At 37.2% G+C, this 23,213-nt stretch overlaps 1 protein-coding gene across 2 annotated transcripts; it reads right to left on the reverse strand.

Annotated features, from left to right (window-relative positions):
- Positions 1 to 4,886: 4,886 nt before the first annotated feature.
- On the reverse strand, positions 4,887 to 19,466 carry LOC100892727. 2 transcript variants are annotated; one of them, XM_030973265.1, is made up of 15 exons: positions 19,079 to 19,466; positions 18,504 to 18,632; positions 17,708 to 17,839; positions 16,130 to 16,190; positions 15,298 to 15,431; positions 14,597 to 14,719; positions 13,885 to 14,043; positions 13,161 to 13,292; positions 12,509 to 12,634; positions 11,651 to 11,799; positions 10,977 to 11,159; positions 10,135 to 10,288; positions 8,347 to 9,735; positions 7,381 to 7,407; positions 4,887 to 6,968 (listed from the first exon to the last, which is right to left on the reverse strand). In XM_030973265.1, exons 1-15 carry the CDS (start codon positions 19,191 to 19,193, stop codon positions 6,814 to 6,816), a joined length of 3,168 nt encoding a protein of 1,055 aa, XP_030829125.1. In that variant the 5' UTR covers positions 19,194 to 19,466; the 3' UTR covers positions 4,887 to 6,813. The 2 variants fall into 2 exon arrangements, with proteins under 2 accessions (XP_030829125.1, XP_030829124.1); XM_030973264.1 differs by having other exon boundaries at positions 11,651 to 11,802.
- Between the last annotated feature and the right edge of the window lie 3,747 nt (positions 19,467 to 23,213).

Below are 23,213 nucleotides of genomic sequence, written 5' to 3' on the forward strand. Positions count from 1 at the left end.
ACTGAGTACTCAATGGTATAAGCGTTATACCAAACAACAGGGCACTATCCTCGTGTCTACACCAGGGGCGGGGGGGGGGCAGAAAAAAATCTGCATCACCACCACTCTTACATGTTACGCAGGCCCTGGGAACGTTTTTCAAAATGGGGGGGGGGGGAGGAGCTAAAGTATTTGCGATCAGGTAGAGCAAAGCAAAGTAGGATCCAGGGGCAAACCTCCGGCGGGTGTCAAGGGGCGAAGCCCCATGAAGCTCAGGGTTTTAGGCATTTATTAAGGTCAGATGAACATATTTTGATACCTTATTTATGACACTGGCAAGCAGGTCACTAATTGGAGTGCGGTCCAGGGGGAAAGCCCCCGGAAGCTCAGGCGTTTTAGGCATTTATTTACGGTCAGATGAGCAACCAGGGGCCCGCCTTCAGGTAGAGCAAAGCAAAGTGGAGCATAAATTTGCGTGGGGTCCAGGGGCAAAGCCCCGGCGGGTGTCAAGGGGCGGAGCCCCATGAAGCTCAGGGGTTTTAGGCATTTATTAAGGTCAGATGAGCATCCAGGGCGGAGCCCCGGAAGCTCAGGGGTTTTAGGCATATATTTACGGTCAGATGAACATATTGTGATACCTTATTTGTGACACTGGCAAGCAGGTCACTAATTGGAGTGCGGTCCAGGGGGAAGAGCCCCGGAAGCTCAGGCGTTTTAGGCATGTATTTACGGTCAGATGAGCAACCATGGGCCCGCCTTCGGGTCCTTGGTGGGGTCCAGGGGGCAGAGCCCCCGGAAGTTTAGGGAAATAGCATGCCATTTCAGCAACATTTGTAAATCACTGGTATCGAATTAGATATAAACCACGTTCGAATTTCATTTGGGGGAAACTGCCCCCTCTCCCCCGCAAGTGCGAGGGAGATAATGTGAATGAGAGGGGGGAAGGAGACGGAAGTAACTACCCCCTCACAGGTTTTTGAAGTTTTGTTGTATTAAAAAATTACAGTCTTAGCAAAACTATAGTATAAAAACAACAATCTTTTTTCACACTTCACTTTTCTCGGTATTACTTGTACATCTTTAAGGATATTATGCGAGGGAGCGTAGCTACCGAGTGAGAAGATTTCTGCATTTGTATTTGTCTAAACACTGCACTCTTTGGCCCTCCAGCACTTTTAAAATTTTGAGGATGGGACGATCCCCCCTAAAAAAAAATGGGGGGGGACGTGTCCCCCCCCCCCCCGGGATCGCCGCCTCTGCAAATAAGACACCCTTGAACTGATCCGCAATGGAACTATTGTATGTGTCCATGTATGTGGAGAGAATATCTCCTTGCATTAAAACACGTATTTGTAGAGTTTGTCGTCGACTACCGTGCGTCCCCCCAAAAAAAACTATACACTTTTGAAATGGCTGCCGAATAAAAAATATATTATTCTGGGGGAAAACTTTTATATGTATGGAAAGCTCATAAACTCAACATTCACATGACACCAAAACGCCCGAAAATAATTCATGCTTGGGTGAGCACTGCTCTCTTTTGTAAAGGATATAAATTAGGTTGCGCAGGAATTAGCCTTCCAGTTTGTGAGAGGTGAATCCTTTGGAGCCTACAAAATTGAGGGTGATATGATACATTCATGATTTGCTGAGTGAATTTCATGGTTTATTAAACCAAACTTTAATGCATGAGTGAACAGGAATTGCATTGTTTTATTGTAGCATTGTAACTTTCCCTGGTAGACTCAGTCAGGCGCGGATCCAGGATTTCTTAGGGGTGGGGGACCAATTTTTTCTTTTTGCTCCCGAAAATTTGAAAATCGCGCCGGCCGTAAATGCGCTCAGTGGGGGTGGGGAGGGGGGGGGGGGGTGATGAGCACATTTTTTTTTCTGGCCCTCGAGAATTTGAAAAATTGCACTCCCCCCCCCCCCCCCTTGAGCGCGAGGGGGGGGGGGGGGCACACTCCCCAAAAAGGTCAAATTAACGTGTTTTAACACGTTTTTTTCCCGGGGGAGGGGGGGGGGGCCCGGGCCCCTACCCCCCTGGATCCGCCACTGGACCCAGTGGTAGACTCAAACTGCATCTGAAAAAAACAGACAAAATGATAGCTTTGAAACCAAACTTTGCACCTTAGTGAAATCATAAAAGAGCCCCAGCCCGCTCTGCACCGTGATGGACTACCTTCGTACATATTTTTACCATCTCCTCGTGTGAATTAGTTCATTTATGGATATTTGTTTATATTTAAGTAATAAACTTTTCTTCATTCAAACGTATTTGAAATAATCCATCGTGTTCACTTACATAACTATCGTTGTTTGAATTTCTTCTCTTGGTGTAAAGAGCCCGGGGGAGGGGGTACTCACATATTAAGTCATACGGGGGCTTAGGCGCGCCGGAAGCAGTTTGGGATTGGGGGCAAACATTCCAGGGGGTTCACTTTTCAGGGGCAGTGGCTTAATGAGCAAAAGGGTCAAGGGGTGGAGCTCCCAGAAGCTCATGGTTAGCATTGTGAGTCAGAAAGTTAGAGAGAGATTGGGGTGAAATAGGGGTGAAATGGGGGTGAAATAGGGTGGCATATGCTTCTGCCTCTGGTTTCAAGTAAGGAAATATTACAATACAATTGAAGAAAAAAAAACACTTTTCATCAGCTTTATATTTCAAACATGTGATATTCAAGATTATGATGCATTTTTCTATTTTTGTAATAGTTTGTTTTCTCCACGTAACACTTTTAAAGTAAATGTCAGATAAGTATATTTAGATACCTTATTTGTGACACTGGCAGGTCACTAATTGACGTGGGGTCCAGGGGGCTGAGCCCCCGAAAGCTCAGGGGTTTTAGGCATTTAATTACGGTCAAATTAGCATATTTTGATACCTAATTTGTGAAAATGGCAGGTTACTCATTCTTTCTTTCTTTTTCTCCTTAAAATACTTTTTCAAAAAATTGACGGGGGCTCGAGCCCTGAGCCCCCGTCGTTTTGCAGATCCTGACATGAAGGCTTCTAAATAAGCATATTTTTTTTGCCTGACTGTAAATTTTGGAATTTGTCATTTTTCAACAAACGCACAAATAGCCTAAATATAATAAATTTACAACAAAAATTGAGAAAAATCTGGGAAAATCATATCATTTCAGCAACATTAATCACCGGTATCGAATAAGAAATAAACCACTTTTGAATTTTATTTTGGGATGACTGCCCCCCCCCCAATCAGTACGCCAGTGTTCTGGGGCACACGTCTTCTCACCCCTATATTATAAAAAAAAACACTCATGCTTTTCAATCCTCTCACAATATTTCCACGATATGCGCGTATCGCCATTGTATAATTATCCATTAATTGATAAACATAGGGGCATGTGGAATGTTAAGGACGTATAATTCCTGTTTACTCTCCTTTTCTTTGAATGGAATATAATTGTGATTGTGATCAATTCACTTTTCTTTCTTTTTTATGGTTAAAAAATCCAAACCTATTTAACTCCTTTTCTGGGGGGGGGGGGGGTGGCCAAAATTCGTTTTGCCCCCCCCCCCCTTACTTCCGGCGTCCCTGTCCTGCGGGGGTGTGCCGCTCTAATGGGTCACTTTTTCACAAAATATCCCTAAACGTGGGTCCGTGTTTTCAAAATTTCTTTAAAAAATCGGAAAATTGTGAAAAATAGGCTTTACTTTCGAGAAAAAAATCCCCCAATTTTAGATTAGTAGATTCTACTTAGGTAGATCCAAATTGTAGATTAATCTGCATCTATCTACTACTTCTCCAGCTCTTCGACGACTGTCTTCATCGATGGTCGGACGATTGATGGAGGAGTTTGGGCGACATCGCATGCTGATGGCGATGAATTCAGAACAGGTTGCTGCATTGTGAAATGGGTGCGGAGAGAAGGACCGAGCGGAAAAAAGAGAAATCGGAGAGATGTTAGAAAGTTTCATACATACATACAGAGAGCTATACAGCGAAGATGACAGACAGAGCGACAGAGACAGAGAGAGAGATTGCGGGACAAGAAAGAGGTACAGAAAGAGAATTATTATTTGGTTGAAGGATGGACGAGTATTTTCTGATATCATAAATCAATGTTCATACTAATAAAAATTAATAAAGAATTCAATTAGCTGCAGACCTAATCTAGATAATGGGCAAAAAAAAAAGAGGGGCTACAGCAGGCGCGGATCCAGTATTTCTAAGGGGGGGGGGGCCCAAACTTTTTTTTTTCTCTCCGGAAAATTTGAAAATCGCGCCGGCCGAAAAGTCGCTAAGTGGGGGGGGGGGGGGGGGGTAGTGAGCACTATTTTTTGCACCTGAAAAAGTCGCTCAGTTTGGTCTTTTGACAAGTCGCTGTGGTGTGTAACCTCTAATATATCTAAACATTGATCTCCATCGAAAGTATTAGACCTCTTCCATTCATCTCCTTCATAAAATTAGATAGGATGTCTCACTTGTGTTTATTGGTGGTACATGTCCTAAAAAAAAAAAAAATTATGTATCGCCTCCCGAATAGTCCAGTAAAAATAAAGCAAAATGTATTCATCACGCTCAGTGGCTTGGACAATATCATTTAGTCCAGCGACATTTAAACATTTCTTTAGCCACTAAAACCTTTAGTTTGTAATTTTATGCAAATGAATTTCCTTATATGAAAATAGTAATTTATATATAATGCAAATTTAAGTACTTCCACTTCTCAGATTTTTCCTAGAATTTTCAACTGCAGTGGAATAAATAAATTATTTTGGGTTACCCCGTTAAATTCGCTTATTTGACTGGACTAGAACCATTCCAAATTTATGCAATGTTTTTTGCCTTTTATTGCGTTGCATGCCCCAAGTAAGACTTGTTTTCACTAAGTTGCCCACGGCAATAAATAATAAATAAAGTTAGGCAAGGAAAAATGAAGAAGAAGTAAACAAGATCAATTTATTATTTTACATAATCAATATAAATATGTACATGCTGTTATAGTTAATGTCAGTGAAACAAAGGAGATTCGAGGCAAGCTCGATTCTCCTTGTTGAAACAAAAACTACTCTGATGTTTTATCTGTTATTCAAATCATTGGAGTTATTTAAACTCTTAGTTCACATACATAAATAGAAAAACTAAATTCCTCAAAAAATATCGTTCAATTGTGGAACGATAGAGGTAGAAAGCAACTGTCAAATTCTTCTTTGGAATATCTATCAGAGCACATTTTATGTACCGGTACATGTATATTATATTTTTATACATATTTACAAAAATAACAAGTCTCTTAGTAGGCAAATATAAATATATACATACATAAATAATATGATAAATAGCTGATATCTCTGCATGCAAAATATAAAGGACTGTTCAGATATGGGGCGGTAAACCACAGCGAAAAAGCTGCCAAAATTTGATTATATTTAAACGAATGGCAACAAAGGATTTGCGCATATTCACTGAGCTCCGTGACATATGCATCACACTCTATGTTATCATTTTTTTTAAAACACCACCATTTTGCGGTGTCATGTTTGAACAATCCTTTAGTATTTTCTTTTTTATAAATGGCATTGTGAATGCCAATTTCTGTCATATATATATATATATACACATATATGAACTTATATACAAGTGTATGAACTAAATGCAAACTATTTGATTGTTAAATTTAACTCACTGATTTGGCTAATAGTGTCTGGTATTTTGGGGCTATGGAGATAAAGCACAAAGGTAAAGTATTTGCTAATTTTGTGTCGTATATAATAATGAACAAGACTCGACAAAGTAACTATTTGATCTTATAACAGTTACAGTAACTTTATAACACGTTTTATAAAACAAAAACCAGAAATATGTCTCATATTAATGGTAACTTGTGATTATTTCCATTTTTACTCATCACACTTACTCAAAAGTGGATTATTATATACACAAATTATCTTGAAAACTTGACAAGGATCAAAACGGAGAGTGATATTAAAACAACAATTATATTTTTCTCGAATCCAAAAGTCTGTACCATCCTTTCGGATAATAAAACGATATATCAGGAATAGTTACACAAATGAGAGGCAAGGTAGTATACTTGCTAACAAAACTGACAAATTCGATAAAAAATGGATAAATTTTGAGAGGATTTTGATCGTTTAGTACGAGTATATTGAATTTCCCACATCATTTTCAGTCATGATGATGTTGCATTCTTATTTTATTTTCTTTCCCTAATCTACATGTATGTTCTGTATATACAGTATTATCATCATATTATTGTTATCAATATGCTACGGTTTCAATAATCGCTTATTATGGTTGATATTCATTATGTATATCTTATTCTGAACTATTTTATGATATTCATTGGTACATATGTTCAAATATGTTATCTGGAGATTGATTTTCAATAAAATGGCCTGTTGGAGGGTCCAAAAAATGGGGGGGGGAAAATGAAAACATGCATTTTCCACTATGTAAAGAAAACACGAGATACCTCCCCTTTGTCTCGGATATACATACAACTTGGGATATTTTCCCATTTATATTGCATAACATCAATTTATTTTCATTCCTAAAGTGAATGATATCAAACGTTCCCTTAGAACCTTAAATTCTAATGAATTCCAAAGTGTGCAGACAACAATTAAAGACCAGAGAAGTTCATCTTCTTGGAGATGTAGCCTTTGTTTGAGTCCATCCACTAAACCATATTTCCTTCACAGAAACGGTTTGGCAATCAGTGAGAAAGTCAATTAATGAGCCATGTTTCCTGTACAGATCAACTTTGAATCCATTAAGAGTCTGGCTTAGTATGCAATTTTTAAAGGTGTTCTTGGAGAACGCGACAGGGAAAGTACGTGAAATTACAGACCAAACAGGTTCATCTTGCTTGAGATGTAGGATGTTATAGAGGCAATCAACCTGTTATGCTTTCTGCATAGACCATGTCTGGATGCAAGAAGGTTAGGAAGCAATGTGTGACTGTCAAGGAGGGGGCGGTGTCGTGGGGGAACACAACCTGTATTGAGAAGGGAAAAAAAACAAGAACAAAAAGAACAAAGTTAAAAAGATCCCTCAAGGAGAATAATAGAGTACCGAAGCTGTAACATCATAAAAATCTATTCTTAGAATTTCTCAATTTTTCTTCATTTTACGAAAGAGCATAGAAAATAATGTCCAAATGTTGAAAACGAGTTGAAAAGGTTAAGTATAGGCTGAGATATAACCATCTGAATAAAAAGATTTGCTATAGCTAGAGCTCAGTGTTATATTGCTCTGGTTCATAACACGGCAATAAACTCATGTTACATGCATGCATTTCAATTACATCTATGTACAAGGAATGTCTACAACTACAAATTCATCACAACCTTCATGATTTATGAATAAATATCTATTAGAAAAAATCAAATGAAAATCTAAGAACTGACCTGGGCATGTCAGCAGAGTTGAGGAATCTAAGCAAAAAGGAAACAATAAGAGAATTTAAAGAGATATGAGAGAATTAAGAACAAAAATAGACATTTTTTTTAAGATCTTCAGATTGTATGCAAAAAATTCATTTTGAAATATGAGTGCCCTAGTTAATCACCTTGATGTTATGATATAACTTGACAACAATGCTTGTATAACAACCACCACTTTGAAAATAAATTTCCTTTTATTCATTAACCATTATGAACATTCATACTTAAGAATTGTACCAATGCAAATCTTTATTTTTCATAAGTTTTTTTTAAAAATTAAATAAAACTAGATGGATCTTAGACTGCATGCAGTCGAAAATGATGCCTCCGCCATAATGCGATTTTTAAACTTTGATTGTAATCTAATATTTCAAAAACAGGTTTGCAGAAAATCGTAATTACAAGCTATTTTTGCATACATAATGAGTCATGTGACCTTTCACCTTTGACCTCGTGACCCCAAAATCTAATCAGATCATTGGCTCTGCATGATCCATACATGACCCCAATTTTATGGGAATCCATTAATCGGTTCTTAAGATAAAGCGATCATGAGAATGGGACCTACAGACGGATGGACGGACAACCCGAAAACATAATACCTCTGGCTACTTTGTAGCGAAGGCATAAAAATAATATAACCTTGATATAATAATCAGACATGTTCCTGATGTAACGAATCTTCTTCATCTTTACAACCTAGAAATCAAATACCTGAGATAATTAAGCACTTGCAAAAAACATAATGCCTCTTAAAAATATTAGAACTAATAATGTAAAATACTAAGCAATAATCATGGAATTTTCCTTGCATTTCTGGAAATCAATGGATCATTTTTGAAAAGCTTTATCAATATCCATGCTACTGGAAAGCTTTGGTAATCACATTTTATTAAACCAAACAACCTTCACCTCAAGGTGTAGACTTACAGACATCAGGTGTTCTACTCCTACTGCGAGATGCGCCTCTGTACAGACGACTGCACTGGATTTTGCCTCTGACATAGTGCACGGAATAGGACTTTGTCTTGCTTCCACTCCCCTTGGTGCCACTCCCCCTGCTGGTGAATATCCTGGCCGGTTCTTTCTGTGATCCATACCCATTGTGGTGAGTTGGTGGAAATGGCAAATGCTCATCCAAACCTTGGTTGTCTTCTTGTTTGTTACCGTCACTGCTGAGTACTGAGTCTACAGCTTGATGTTTGCCATCATAGATATACATGTTCAAGTTCTTTCCTTTCAAAGAAGCCTTCTTCAGCATGATCTTGGGTGTTGCTTTCAGTTTGGCCATGACATTGTCGCTTAAAGAGTCATGTGTAAACGGATCTGCGTGGGTAGAAGAATGCCTTTCGTAACTCTTGCTGTGGATAGCTTCATGAATGGCAGGATTGGACGAGGCCCTATGTGATGATTCCTTCTTGGAGTCAGCCATGCCATCTTCAAAATCAAACACACTGTCCTTTGATTTTGCGACAGTGTCAGGGTCTTTACCACATTTCTTGGAAAATTCCTTGACATTTCTCCGCTCAGGCATCAGCATATGCCTCGTTGATCTCATTGGCCTCATAACTACTTTAGGGCTTTGTTTGGCAGGCTGAACAGAAGGAATGTGTCTGATCGGTGGAGGAGGATTATGATTGACTGGTCGGATAGGACAAGAGAGGTGAACATTCAAGGAACTGAAGACACTATCGGCAATGGATGATACCTCTGAGACATCACTACATTCACTATCAGCATCGGAATCACTTTCTTGATTCATCTGCTTCGCTTTCCTTGGCTTAGCTATCAAGCCACCACGAACACCTCCACCACCGTTATATGTTAATGTTCTATATACGCTGCTGCTGCTTGACCTCCTCTTCCTTGATCTTTTACCAGAGCTACACCCAGGAAGCACACATGGATCCAAGGACTCTTGATGCATTTTAAGACCGGCAAGATCAACCGTCTGCACCTTTGTTGAAGGAGTTACTTCGCCCCTGTCCCGTCGATGGTTGATTCTTGGGGGAAGCGGCTTCATTCCTGGTGAAATGGACTTAAATTTCTTGATAGACATGTTGCCACGAACAAGGTCGAGAGGCCTAAACCGTTTGATAGGAGGAGGCACTTTGAACAGTGGCATTTCTTTGGATTGGTCTTTCTCTGTTGTAACCTGCTGCTGACAGGCTTCTTTAATAGCGTTCTGTTTGGTGATAGGAAGAGTTGCCTTCTTGTAACGTCTCATACTGTCTTCAGGAACATTTTCATCTGGCAGTTTGGTTTCATCATTTTCTGCCTCAGAGACTGAACGATGAACATCCTCTGCTGATTCAGAATCTGCAAGACAAAATAAAGAAAAACATAATGATACATTTCAATTCATGCTGCTCTTCATCATTAGATTCCAACTGTAATATTTGTACAAAAGTGACAAGATGTGAATATGTAAAATAGAATAATAGGTTTACATCTTATGAAGACAGCAGAAAATGGGCAGAATATATTTCAAATCTTGGTAACATAATTAACTGTGAGGTGAACACTCTCTTTTCTATATAAACAAGGAGAGAGAGAGAGAGAAGAGGAGGGGGTAGAGAAATTAGAAAGGGAGACAGTGACAAAAACAGATGGGCAGACAGAATAACAGAGAGAGGAGTGGGGGAGAGTGAGAGAGAGCAAAAGAGGAGAGATAGAGGAGATAGAGAAATGGGCTCTAAATGAAATCATACAACAAACCTGATGTTTCACTGATGGTAGTGTTATTGTTCATGTCTATCTCAGATCTGTCACTGGTTATGCCACGAAGTTTTTGTTCCAAAGCATTCATCCTTTCTTGTAGTTGTACAAAGCTAGACGGTGACTGGATGGATATATCAGGGTTGCGTGAGAGCTGTAAAACCAAAACACACAAGAAACTGCATTAGTTAGAGAAAAACTCTGGGAATGGCATTTTAGTTACCTCACACTATATTAACTTATCTTAACATACATTTCCATGGGCTTAAATTCTTAATAATTAATTATCGTTATTATTCATTATCAACATTATTATCAATATTATCATTATAATTATTACTATCATTACTTTTATTATCATCATCATCAGTTTCATCATCATCATTATCATCATCAACATTATTATCATCATTATTATAATTATTATCATTAATACCATTATTACAACAACAAAAAATGTCACAGATGTACATAAATAATGTTTTATCAATGTACTATCTATCAATGTTTCACCTGTTTTATCAAATCTAAACAAGAATAATTATTAGTCCTCTTGCATGCCTTATAAGTATTATCTTGCATTTAACATCATTTCCTTTCATCTTCTGAGAGTCAGAAGGGCATTATACTCTATGTGGAATTACATGAGTTGTTTGCCCTTCTAACCATCAATAGACTAGTACTGTCCAGTAGGGAAACCGATCGTTAAAATAGCTGAAATTTTCATATTTATGGATCAAGAAAGTACATTATTTTGTACATTCGGTAAATCATTTCACACATATTTTGGAACTAAAGGCATGTACATTTCAACACGATAAATGACTGAATATCAAACAGACCTGTTGTTCTCCTCCTTGGTGTTCTGCAGATGATGCAGGAGGTTTGGGATGGGGTTTGGGTGGCAGATCTGGAGTGCATGTACTGGCTTCATCATCCTCCTTGCTGGCACTAGTATTGCTTTTTTCATTGCAAAGGGGAAGAGTTGCTTTCTCATCCTCAAGACTCTTCCTTAATCTTCTCTCCTTTTATTGCATGTAGGGAAGTAAATATATGTGGGGTCAATTTTACATTTACAACCATCAATCAAGACCATTCTACTTTGTTTTCTTCCAAGACTGGACCGTTCCAGAAAAAACTTGCCTTAATTACTCAATTACTTAATGTTTCTCATTTTTGTCAAGTACAGTGAACTAACCTGGGTATATATATATATATACTACACTGAATTATTTTTAAAATCCAGATAATACTCTACAGCTCCAGAGAGTGACATAAATATTTTAAAATGTAAATTGTGACATAAATAATCATTTACAAACATATTCATCATCAAGTTAGCCAATTATTCCATTATTCTGCCCTTAAATGTATGCCCTTGAGCCCCTTAAATGTGAACAGTGGCGACAGTTACGCTCAATGTATCTCATACTGTAGCATCAATAATAACAGAACTTTTAAACAGCCCATCTATCTCCTAAATCATGATGGATATGTACTTATGTCACATAATTACCTCTTGTAATGTTTTCTGGAGAATGTCAATTTTAGCCTCGAGATCTTTATGTTGTCCTTTGCTGATCATGAGAGGGCGCTCTACTGCCTGACCTTCATTTTCAGACGAGCAATCTCCCGTCTGTGACTCATCGTCTTTTATCTCCTCCTCTGCTGCAAGGTATACAGACATACATGTCAATAAAAGAACTGATACATTGACTAATTCCCATTTTTTTTCAGAGATGCTATGAAAGTGAGTAAACTGATTGTAGGTAGTCAGTAAGGGAACCTAGACATTTAAACAACATACCCAAGAGCAATGTAATACTAAGATGCAAACACGACAACCTTTGCTTCAAAGACAGGTATCAATCTTTACACTCAACGATGCCACTGTGCTTTCTATTAGCAACCTTTTGCTTGCACACAACCAAACAGTTTATACATACACATTATTGGTAATGGTTCATTTTGATGTTAAGCTAAACAATTTGAGTAACATGCTCTTCTTCTCCACCCCCCCCCCTCCCCCTCCCCCACAACAAATATATTTCGTAGCTGCAGGCTTGCATCATTGAGATGAAATATCATTAATTTTTCTTTTCTACACCTTTGAAGTTGAGTTTTCTGGAATTCTACAGTTTGCTATTTGTTTTTCAATAATTCTGAATCTCAAAAGGAGATTGAAATGGACGACATCAACTTTAATAATAATGCTAATAAATTTTTTTATAGGTCGAAAAGGCGCAAAACTCGCTTGAAATCAACGCTCAAGGAGCACTTGTTGAACAAAATCAAAGAAAGAGATCTTATAAAATCATCTGCATTATAAACAAAGGAACAAAAGTAAGATACCACAATTACTCGTAAAATTTACCAAAATTGATGCAAGAATGGAGGACCAACGTTGCAGCTTTAGCACACTCTTCATCTTGATTGGCCATCATGAAGCCAAGAAGTAATTTCAGACCATCACACTCATGAACTTGCTTCTTGCTTCCCTCTTCAAACAAATAGTCAAAATATAATAATTAGAGAGATATCAATGCTATCAAAGTGCTCCTTGTTCAACTAGCACATGGTAGCAACTGAGATTTGAAAGATGAATTGTGAATAATGTAAAGTGGTAGACAATGCAGTAAACTTTATGAAGTGGAATAGCTGAATACAAGATAACCACCACTTTCTTAAATAGAATATTCACTGGATTTCTGTATTTCACAAATACAAACAATCATAACATTGATCCATTATATACTAAGCTTGAAATTCGGATGGAACTGACTGGAAGTATATACTCAATCAAAATTAACTCTTCTCCAATGGGTTTAAACATAAAGCTAATTATAGACCAATACCATGTATAATAAATGTTTCGTAGAAAACATTTCTTCTTGCATGTGCATTAATGCAATTTTATTCTTTGAATTTGGTTCTCTCTATACATTTTTAATCAATATATAATATAAGGGAAAGGGATGGGGCGAAAGCAGGGGCAGGGAAGAGGGAAGGAGTGGGGCTACACTTACCATCTGCAGAAACTAAACAGCCGAGTGTTATGATGACCTTTAACTTAACACCTTGAGAGATCACCTCTAAAGCTAACAACTTCAAAAGGAGAGGTACAACTTTCAGGGCTGCTAAAGCCTGCAAATTATTGTCTGCAAAGGAAAAGGGAAGGAAAGATGAATTATAAGACAAAAATATAAATATTCAAAGAGATATACATTGTAATCACATTAAAAAAAAATTAAAAAACTACTTTGATATACATGAGTAATGGCCCAATTATATTTTTCTTGATATGCAGTATGTACGTGAAAACAATTACCAGGTAGTACACACAGATATATACAGGTATATATATATATATATATATATATATAAATTCCTTAATGTCCTATATGGGCATGTCCATTGTAATTGACCAGTTGATGTCCAACACGTGTACTATGGTATTATGGTATAAGGAACGTAAATTCATTACAAAAGTGTCATTTTACTTGGATATTTGGTAAAATATGGGTCAAAATGACTTGACTTACCTGTATGTGTATACTTTTTTTATGGGTTAGAAGGGGTTGAAGTTCAGAGATACAATGAACATTAAAGGCAACATCAGGTCAAATCATGTTTACCGGTAGATAATTCACACAAATGATAACATACATCATATCATAAAAGGGTATGGAGCTCACACTAATTCATACAATAAAATTAGTAACAATTCAAGGAAACTAAATGAGCACTTACCATTTTCTGCAACCACCGAGCTGAGCATGCTGATCATGTTGGAAGCTGACGAGGTCAAACCCTTCTCAGGCTCCATTATGATGTCATCAATGACAGAGGTCAATTTGGATACGATGACCCCCAGCCCACCGAGCATATGAAAACGATCTTGATTCACCGCTTGCAGAAGAAAAAAAGTAAAGAAACAAGATAGAGATGATACATCAATATATATTTAATTCCTGGGACTAACAAACAAATTGACTGGCCATGGGTTATCGGACACCTTGAGTAAGATTTCAGGATTGATGCAACAATAACATTCAAAAATTGTGTAGTGTCAAGCAATTTAGTCGCTTTTTAGCTTTATTCTAAAAGTAGAGTCAGTCTACTTGGTCGAGAATATGTGTGTCAAATTGACAAAAACAAACATTGGCCTGAGACTTGCTATGTCTTGATATATACTCATTTCAAAAAATTTAGAAAAAAAATCTTTGTTTGGGTTTTCACAACAGAATCATTAGGCACATTATGTTATACTTCAGTTCAATATACAGTTTCATTATATTCTATTACTACACTAGTACTGGGGGAAAAAACATACAAGTATACATCTATTACTTTTTTGTAAAATGCAATTCACATTTTGATAATTTCAAGATGTGTGATTGTGGGATTGTTTTAAGCAGCTATTCTGAGAGATTGAAAGGAAAAAAAACATATGCATCTTTACCATTATTAGCTGCTAAGAGAGAGATGTAGGAGCACAAAAGCTGTATGACATAAGAAGCATGTACATGAGACATGATGTAGAGGGCAGCTGGAATACTGGATGCACACACCAACTGGTTTTCATCTGTAGAAAGATACAAATTATCACTGAAAATGCGTAGTATGATTTTAAAAATTCAAATTCTTTGTTTTTTCTAATTTTTCATGCAGATTGCAAACAAATTACATTGAAATTAAAAGAATCAAGAAAATTGCCCCACCCCCCTCCCTCCAATAAAATGTAGGACGTAAAGTATGAACGCTATTCTTCTTCATTGAACATCCACATGGCCGTGCATCTTTTTTAAAAGGAATTCTGTTTATACTTTGTACACACACTAAATCAATCTACTCTGAAATAACATTTGTATTAAACTTTTTAGGGAAGCAAGATTGGCTTAATGTGACTAAAAGTATATCATATTAAGTAAATAGGTACCTGGTAGGATTATTCCTTGAAATGCACTGTGCACTGAAAACAGCTGCCGGATCTAATGCTAGGGGAATGATTTCCAAGGCTCTTTGGAAGCGTATAGGGCTGATATAATTTATCATAATGTGTTATGTGCTATACAAGAAGGGATTATTAACATTAACACTCAATAAATCATTAAAAAATTGCATTGCACACTATAGTGAATGGTGCACTGAAATCATGCATACCATTTTGGGGGTTGTTCACACAACCACACAGAGTTCCTGTGACATCTTTCCATAGTTCCAGAGAGAGCTTTTGATCCTCTTCATCTGAACACCTCACATCTGCATGATATGGAAGGTGAAGTCCTGGGAACTGCCTGTGCATGAATTTGAAAGAAGCCAAATATATTGTGATCTGTATGCTTGGGGGTTCCATGCCAGCATATGATATTCAAAATGTCAATATAAAAATATGGATTCTGCAAAGTGATACTACAGATGTAAATGTACTCTATAAATAAAGGTGATGGTGTCTTGTGGGCAGACTGGTCAATGACAATGAACCTGTACACACACAGAATTGCACTCCAAGCTGATGTGATGTGACCTAGCAAAATATATATTTTGGTGTTTTTTTGTATGTTTGTTGGGTGGGTGGGGTCCCTTCCATTTTTAGTATGTTTTAATTTCTTTTCCTGTCAGCTAATTCTGCTTCAAGGTGTAGGAAAATATTGTAAATTGATGGAAAGTATGTTCAAAAGATAAATGGCTTCTACAAGTAGTGAAAGGTCTGTTCTCATATTAAATGTTGCAGATTTTAACACATCAAGACCTAATTTATAATCATGTAACAAACAGATACAATTTTTTTGGGAAAAAGTACAAAGCTGATCAAATAGCAAAGATAATTCATCACATTAAATTTCTTCAAGATTATAATATTTGTCTTGAATAAATCTTACCCTGTAACTGATAGAAGATATAACATTTTGGTACTTGAGCATCACACACTTGATACATACATATACAAAACATTTTGTACTTTTTCTTTTAAACTTAGAAATAATAACTTTACCTGAATAACTGAAGCAAGGCATCCAAGCACTTAGTCTTTCTGACCAACGTTTGTCCTTTACCTATTCATAGAAAATGCATTATAAAACTATCACACATGTAATGAGCCATAATCAACATTCAGGACTTATTATACTGTTAAAATGCAATAAGATTATTCAGGTTTTTGATGTTTTAATCCAGATTCCAGAAGGAAACTAGATGGAATTTTGACTGCGCGCAGTCGAAAATGATGCCTCCGCCATAGAGCAATTTAAACAAGTTTGGAGTTTAAATCTCCAGTGGTTCTTGAGATATCATGATAACAATCTCAATGTATGGAATTTCATAAGTTGACCTCTGTGACCCTTGACCTTTGACCTACGTGCTCCAAAATCTAATCAGATTGTCTTCCTATGGTGATACACACTATCATTAAGTTTGAAGTTTAAATCTCCAGTGGTTCTTGAGATATTATGATATGGTGATACATACTATCATTAAGTTTGAAGTGAAAATTCTCCAGTGGTTCTTGAGATATCGCGATAACAATCTCAATATATGGAATTTCATAAGTTGACCTCTGTGACCCTTGACCTTTGACCTACGTGCTCCAAAATCTAATCAGATTGTCTTCCTATGGTGATACATACTATCCTTAAGTTTGAAGTTTTTACATCTCCAGTGGTTCTTGAGATATCATGATAACAATCTCAATGTATGGAATTTCATAAGTTGACCTCTATGACCCTTGACCTTTGACCTACGTGCTCCAAAATGTAATCAGATTGTTTTCCTATAGTGATACACACTATCACTAAGTTTGAAGTTTAAATCTCCAGTGGTTCTTGAGATATCATGATAACAATCTCAATGTATGGAATTTCATAAGTTGACCTTTGACATACGTGCTCCAAAATCTAATCAGATCGTCTTCCTATGGTGATACATACTATCCTTAAGTTTGAAGTTTAAATCTCAAATGGTTCTTGAGATATCGCGCTAACAAACTCAATACAAGGAATTTCATAAGTTGACCTCTGTGACCTGTGACCTTTGACCTACGTACTCCAAAATCTAATCAGATCGTCTTCCTATGGTGATAAATACTATTCCCGAGTCTTAAGTTTAAATCTTAAATGGTTCTTGAGATATTGTGATAACGGTCAAACGGGACGGATACGGACGGACGTACGGACGGACAACCCGAAAACATGATGCCTCCGGCACCACCTTCCGTGGCGGAGGCATAATAAAAAGGGGGCTATTACAACAAATGGATTACACAATATTTTATACAATGTTATCAAATTATATTTTGGTCAATTATCCTTCTCTATGTCATATCTCGAGGGCTGTTTGCGGAAATCAGACTAATTTTGAATGACAGTTCTGATACATCTTAGGACTCCAACACCTTATATTATGGTTCCTAACGAGGCCAATTTCTAATGATTATACCTTAGACATCCCACATATTTCATTACATACCACTACAAATATGACAAAGCTCTGTATCAAAATGTCATGAGCCTATGACATCAGTGTGCAATTAAATTACATAAATCTATTGAACAATGAAAGGAGAATTTATTCTTACCATTATTGGTGACAAGGCACATGATAAGGAATGTAGTTGTTCTTTTCATTTGTACACCCGAGTGTTCATTTGTCAGCTGACAGTAGAGAAATTTGAACATGGCTTCTGTACAAAGCCTACTCTGAGAGAACACTGGAAAAAGAGAGGCAAAGAATACGTTTTAAAAATTATATATTTTTGAAAAAGATATACAATGTATATTTATTTTCAAATCCAGATAAAATTCTATCATGTAAATAGTCAAACATATACCCTTCTGAAAGAATGTCACATACTCTTGAAAATTCTTTTTAAAGTTACATTGATGGTGATTTTGCACATATTGTATGAGGATTCAAGCCATCCTTTAAATTCCTAGAGCGGAAAATTGATGGTTTTGTCAAATTTCCATGTACAGAACGGATAGGAAAAGTGAGGGGATGACAACATCAATTCAATACCGGTATTTGAATACAGCCCATAAACTTTAAAATTAAATTTCTTACTTTTTATCCAATTCTTAATGAAACTTTCAGTTTTGTTTGTTTAATTTTTCTCCAGTTAATAAATTCAACTTGCAAATATAGTCAGAAGTTGCCCTTTATTTAACTTGGTGGCACCCTAATTGATTAATAAAACTAAATACAGTCAAACTTGCTTTAGTGACCACCTGTCTACAAGGACCACATTTTTTGTTTCCCTTGAAATTGGTTTCTCATTGAAATATGTACTAAAGGAACCTGCATAAACCTGTCTACAAAGGCCACTTTTTGTGTTTCCCTTGGGCGGTTGCTATAGACAGGTTTGACTGTATTACCATTCCTCTCAGTTGCACATCCCAATGCATACAGAGCAGCAACACAGGTTCCCTCATCTGGAGTTGTGCTTAGGAGGTTCACAATAAAGCTTAAACCTCCAGAAATTCTCAATAAATTCTGCGCTTCATCTGGGGAAAGAAAAAAAAGAAATAAGTAATATATGATATCCTGACATACAGAATGAGGCAATGATCTTTGTAGCAAACATAAGTAGAAAGATTTAAACAAAAATTGAATTCAACTCGAGACCTTTTAGTGAGTGCATATATTTATACAGTTCCACAGCACACTAAACGATTGATTGATTTATTACCGGGATCATGCTAAAGCTTCCATCCATCTAATGATCAACGGCTAGATGCCACATAGTATTGCACCCCCCCCCCCCCTTTACCTAAGAGTAGAAAAAGAGAGGAAGAGATAGAGAGTCTCCTAAAGATCTTCCAAGTATAGAGTCTATAAATACAAAATCTATTGATCTCATGAACAGCTCAATCTATGCCTATATCTATACCACTAGCTGTATCATTACAATAAGCATTGAAATGTGAATCTCTGTTTACAGTAGGCATACCTGAACCAGAACACAGCGAAGCAATTGTAATGATTGTATCACGTGCCTTTGTTGCATCGTCAGAACAATATCGAAGACATTCTATCAGACAATCCAAATCAGTTTTCAAATCCATGATTTGAAAAATTGCCAGTTCAGCAAGTTAATGTTCTGCAGGTGTGAACAAAAATCAACTCCCCATCTATAGCTTGACCTCTCATAGATATTCACTTGAAGAAACCTGCTGCCATATTCTGAAAAATTCTGAAATTTAAGTGAAAGTGTGTTGTTATAGCAAAATGAAGTTACACAGAATAATAAAAGTCCAGACCGCAGGAAGGAAACTAGTTGTTAAAGAAGAATCAAGAAAACTTGCACAAGACTATAAAAGTTGCCATTCTTTTATCAATATTTTCATACTTTCAAACCCAATTCAAATTTCAATAGAAGAAAACAACTCTACAAGTAATTTAAGATTCCTCTTTCCATTGGTGGTATCAGTTTTTTGAAATCTTACTGATTTTTTGAGATGAAGAATCTAGGTCACGCGCCAACTATGGTCATATCACCATATACCCAGGAATCCAGATGTTGCATGTCTGGACAGGTAGTGTAGCCTAGTACTTATAGTAGTAGTAATACAATCAGAGATTTAAAACAGCAATTTGAAGAGGCAATACTAGCAATATTTTATAAATCTTCTAACTTATGTTAAAAAATATCATAAAGGACAACATGTTCATGATGGTTAATGCTATTTCAATCATTTCATGAATAGTGACTTATTGTTCGTTTAATTTGGTGTCTGGACACCCCCCCCCCCCCATGATATGACTTTGAGTTGTGCCCAGTTTTCCATCAAATAAAGGGAAACTAACCCCAAAGAATAAGTGTAGATATTCTGTAAAACAAGATGAATTCCTGCCTTTTGATGTACAATAAATCTTACAAACTTGTACAGAGATATATAATGAAATGAAGATTTCTTGGCATTATGTTATGCCTTTTAGCATGACATGGGAGCAGCAATTTTCTTGAAAATGTGACGTACCAGTTGGAGTTGTACATGTATCACGCACCAAGCTTTAATTGGAAAGACTTGTTTATTCGAAAGACAATAGCAAAACCTTTACTTTTTAATGAGGGAAAATCATACTTTCATAGCCGAGAAGGTAAAAAATACATTTGGTGAAAAATATATAGGCCCAAGTAATAGCCTTAGGGTAACAATTGTAACTCATTTATTTAAAAATACTGAAATATAGTGGTTGAAAAATCTCATTTATGCAAAACCGTCACCCCAGAACAGCACCAACTTATTTCGGCCCTATATGCAATTTGCGTTTTGGCATGTTTGCCAGGTAGGACAAACATTATGGCTTGACCTGCCTACATGTAGACTCTAGCATCACTTAGTAGAATGCAATTTGCATTCTGACTATTGAAATAGACCTACTATTATTCTTATCAGGTGAATGAAATAATTTGTATTGAGGCACTTCACAAAGACATATGCATAATTTGGTTACATTACGAAAATGGCATATTGGAGTGGGCTTCAAGTACAAAGGATAATGAATAATAATAGCAGGTGAATGAAATGCTTCATCACCACAAACACCTGGGAAGGAAGCATCCATAAATTTGAATACATTAAGTTGATAAATGACTCCGCATATATAGACTAGAAGTAATGCAATCAAGAAAATGACAATGCCCATGTCTTGCTGAGAAACTGTACTTATTCTTGCTTTATGCCTTTCTCATACTCATACTATTACTAATACTAGGGCCAGAGGTCTAGTATAAAACTTTGGTGGGGAATCTTACATCATGACATTGGCCTACACTGCAGATTGAATGAATGGGCAAGAATGCAATAAATATCTACAATCTACCGTACAATAGATCTAGGCCCTACTACAATTTGTACAAATCGTACAAAAGACACTAGCTGACTAGACTCTATTCTAGACCTAGTTAGGAAAGTCTCAGAACAACTTAAATTATTAATGTGGGTTAGTTCTCCTTCCATTGAACAATGCTCTAGGCCCTACGCCTCTAACTGTAGACTCGCCTATTGATGAATTGTTTAGATGACAGTCGCTAACACACGCGCGCGCCTGCACCCCACTATCGGTCAATTGTATACCGTAGACTCTACTTCAACTTAATAAGAAGAACTAACAGTTAAAAAAGTTGAATATCTTCATGAATTTACCTAGAAAGTCTAAGCAGAAAAGATGATAGCCAGGGACTGCTAGCTTTTTTCCCCAAGAGCGGCGAGACAGGTCTGCGCCATTTCTGCTATGGATATGGGTGCATGATATCGATATGCAACAATTTAAGCGCCGCGGCACAGTGTACAGCCGCGCGGTTCTCGATCGCGATATGTGATCGCGTTTTCCAATTTCTCCAATCACGATAATTTTGCAGAAAAAAAGATATCGAGTCAATCATGTATGGAAAGCCAACATAGCACCAACATAGATCGATAATTATACAATTAAAAAAACACATTTGAAATAACGAAATTTTAAACTCTGTCTCAGAAAAGAATGCCGTTGTAAAGACACCATCAATGCATGGCTTGACCGAAGTTTTTTACTTTAATTGGTTACTACAATATACCATGGACTTACTAGGCATATACTACTATAGCCTTTTTAGGTCTACTAGTAATCTATGTGTATTACAGTGGGGCTACAAACTATCAAGCCCATCAGATGTCCAGCGTAAAGGATTAATCAAATAAACAAATAAAAGAGTAGGATTAAGACATGTGGTGCTGATATCTGTCTAAGATGTGAACATATTTGGCGGATGGGGGGGGGGGCACTATTTGTTTTGTTCCATTTTCCCCCTCGAAATTTGAAAAAAGTCCCGACCAATATTTCGGGGGTGGGGGTTAAAAAGCACTACCCAAAAAAAAATCAAGTTTGCCCCCGACATTAATTGAAAGTCCCGCCGCAGGTTATGCGTACTGCCCGCATCAACGCATAAATCACTGGCTCATCGAGGGGGGGGGGGGGGGGGCGGCGAATCAGCCGCGGCTCTCCATTCTGGTAGCCTAAAAATGGAAATGGGAAAGAAAAAAAAGAATGACGGAAGGAAAATGATATAAGAAAGAGAAAATGATGTAAAAGAGAACAAGGTAGAGGGTAAGGGAAAGGAGAGAGAGAAAGGGAGAAAGAGAGAGAGAGAGAAAATGAAAGGGGAAAAAAAGGAAGAATATGAAACTTAAATTTACATTTAATTAGATTACATATCCGATGGGTTGGCTTCAGGCCTGATAATGTGCCTAAAGAAGACTGCGACGAAGGACAACAATACGAAAACAAAATTTTATAAATAGTCTTTAAGAGAAAAAGAGAGGTTATTATGCCTCCGTTACGAAGTATCCGGAGGCATTAGTTTTAAAATAAATGAAAGGGGCTATGTGACTTTTAAGGATGAAATTACAATTTCTATCGCTCGTGATAGCTAGGCCTATTTTGAATTTTCTAAATTTTTCGAAACATTCAAGAACTTCCTGAGGCTCTGCTCCCTAGATTCCCGACAAAGGCTCTCCCCCTGCACCCCATCCGTAAAGATAAGTGGTTTCCAAGACAACCTTTTGTTGTATAAAATTGTCCTTAGGGGATAGTGCGAGTTTTAGTTTAAGCTTCTAACAACCACTCCTTTTGACTTTTTTTTAAAATCAATTACACAATTTGCTGCCTGCTGCCTCGAGATCACCGGAGCGAAGAAAGGTAACAATGTGTATGAAAGGTCCCTATAATATTAGGTGAAGAATTAATCTTACTTTATAGATGAATAACTCAATAAAGTAGGCATCATCCCATTAGATGTTGTGCGGAATGAGATGGCATTTAATCTGAGGGCTTTTTGTGCTCTTTAAAAGGAGCACACAATGAGGGCAGTGCGATTTAATTCTCAAGGGATGGATTAGAGTTTGTGTCGATCACGACGGCTATCCCCGAGAGTCTCAGTCATGCAGGCACGTAGCCACGGGGGGGGGGGGGGGGGCACGGGGGAGGGGGCACGTGCCCCCCCCCCAAAAAAAAAAATCCAAGATCGATTGAACTTTTTTAGACCCCTTTCTTTTACCTCGATCGATGACATGTATGTGCCCCCCCCCCCCCCCCCCCCCAAA

This window comes from Strongylocentrotus purpuratus, unplaced genomic scaffold (assembly GCF_000002235.5).
Source record: "Strongylocentrotus purpuratus isolate Spur 01 unplaced genomic scaffold, Spur_5.0 spur5_scaffold_6, whole genome shotgun sequence".
NCBI classification, from domain to species: domain Eukaryota; kingdom Metazoa; phylum Echinodermata; class Echinoidea; order Camarodonta; family Strongylocentrotidae; genus Strongylocentrotus; species Strongylocentrotus purpuratus.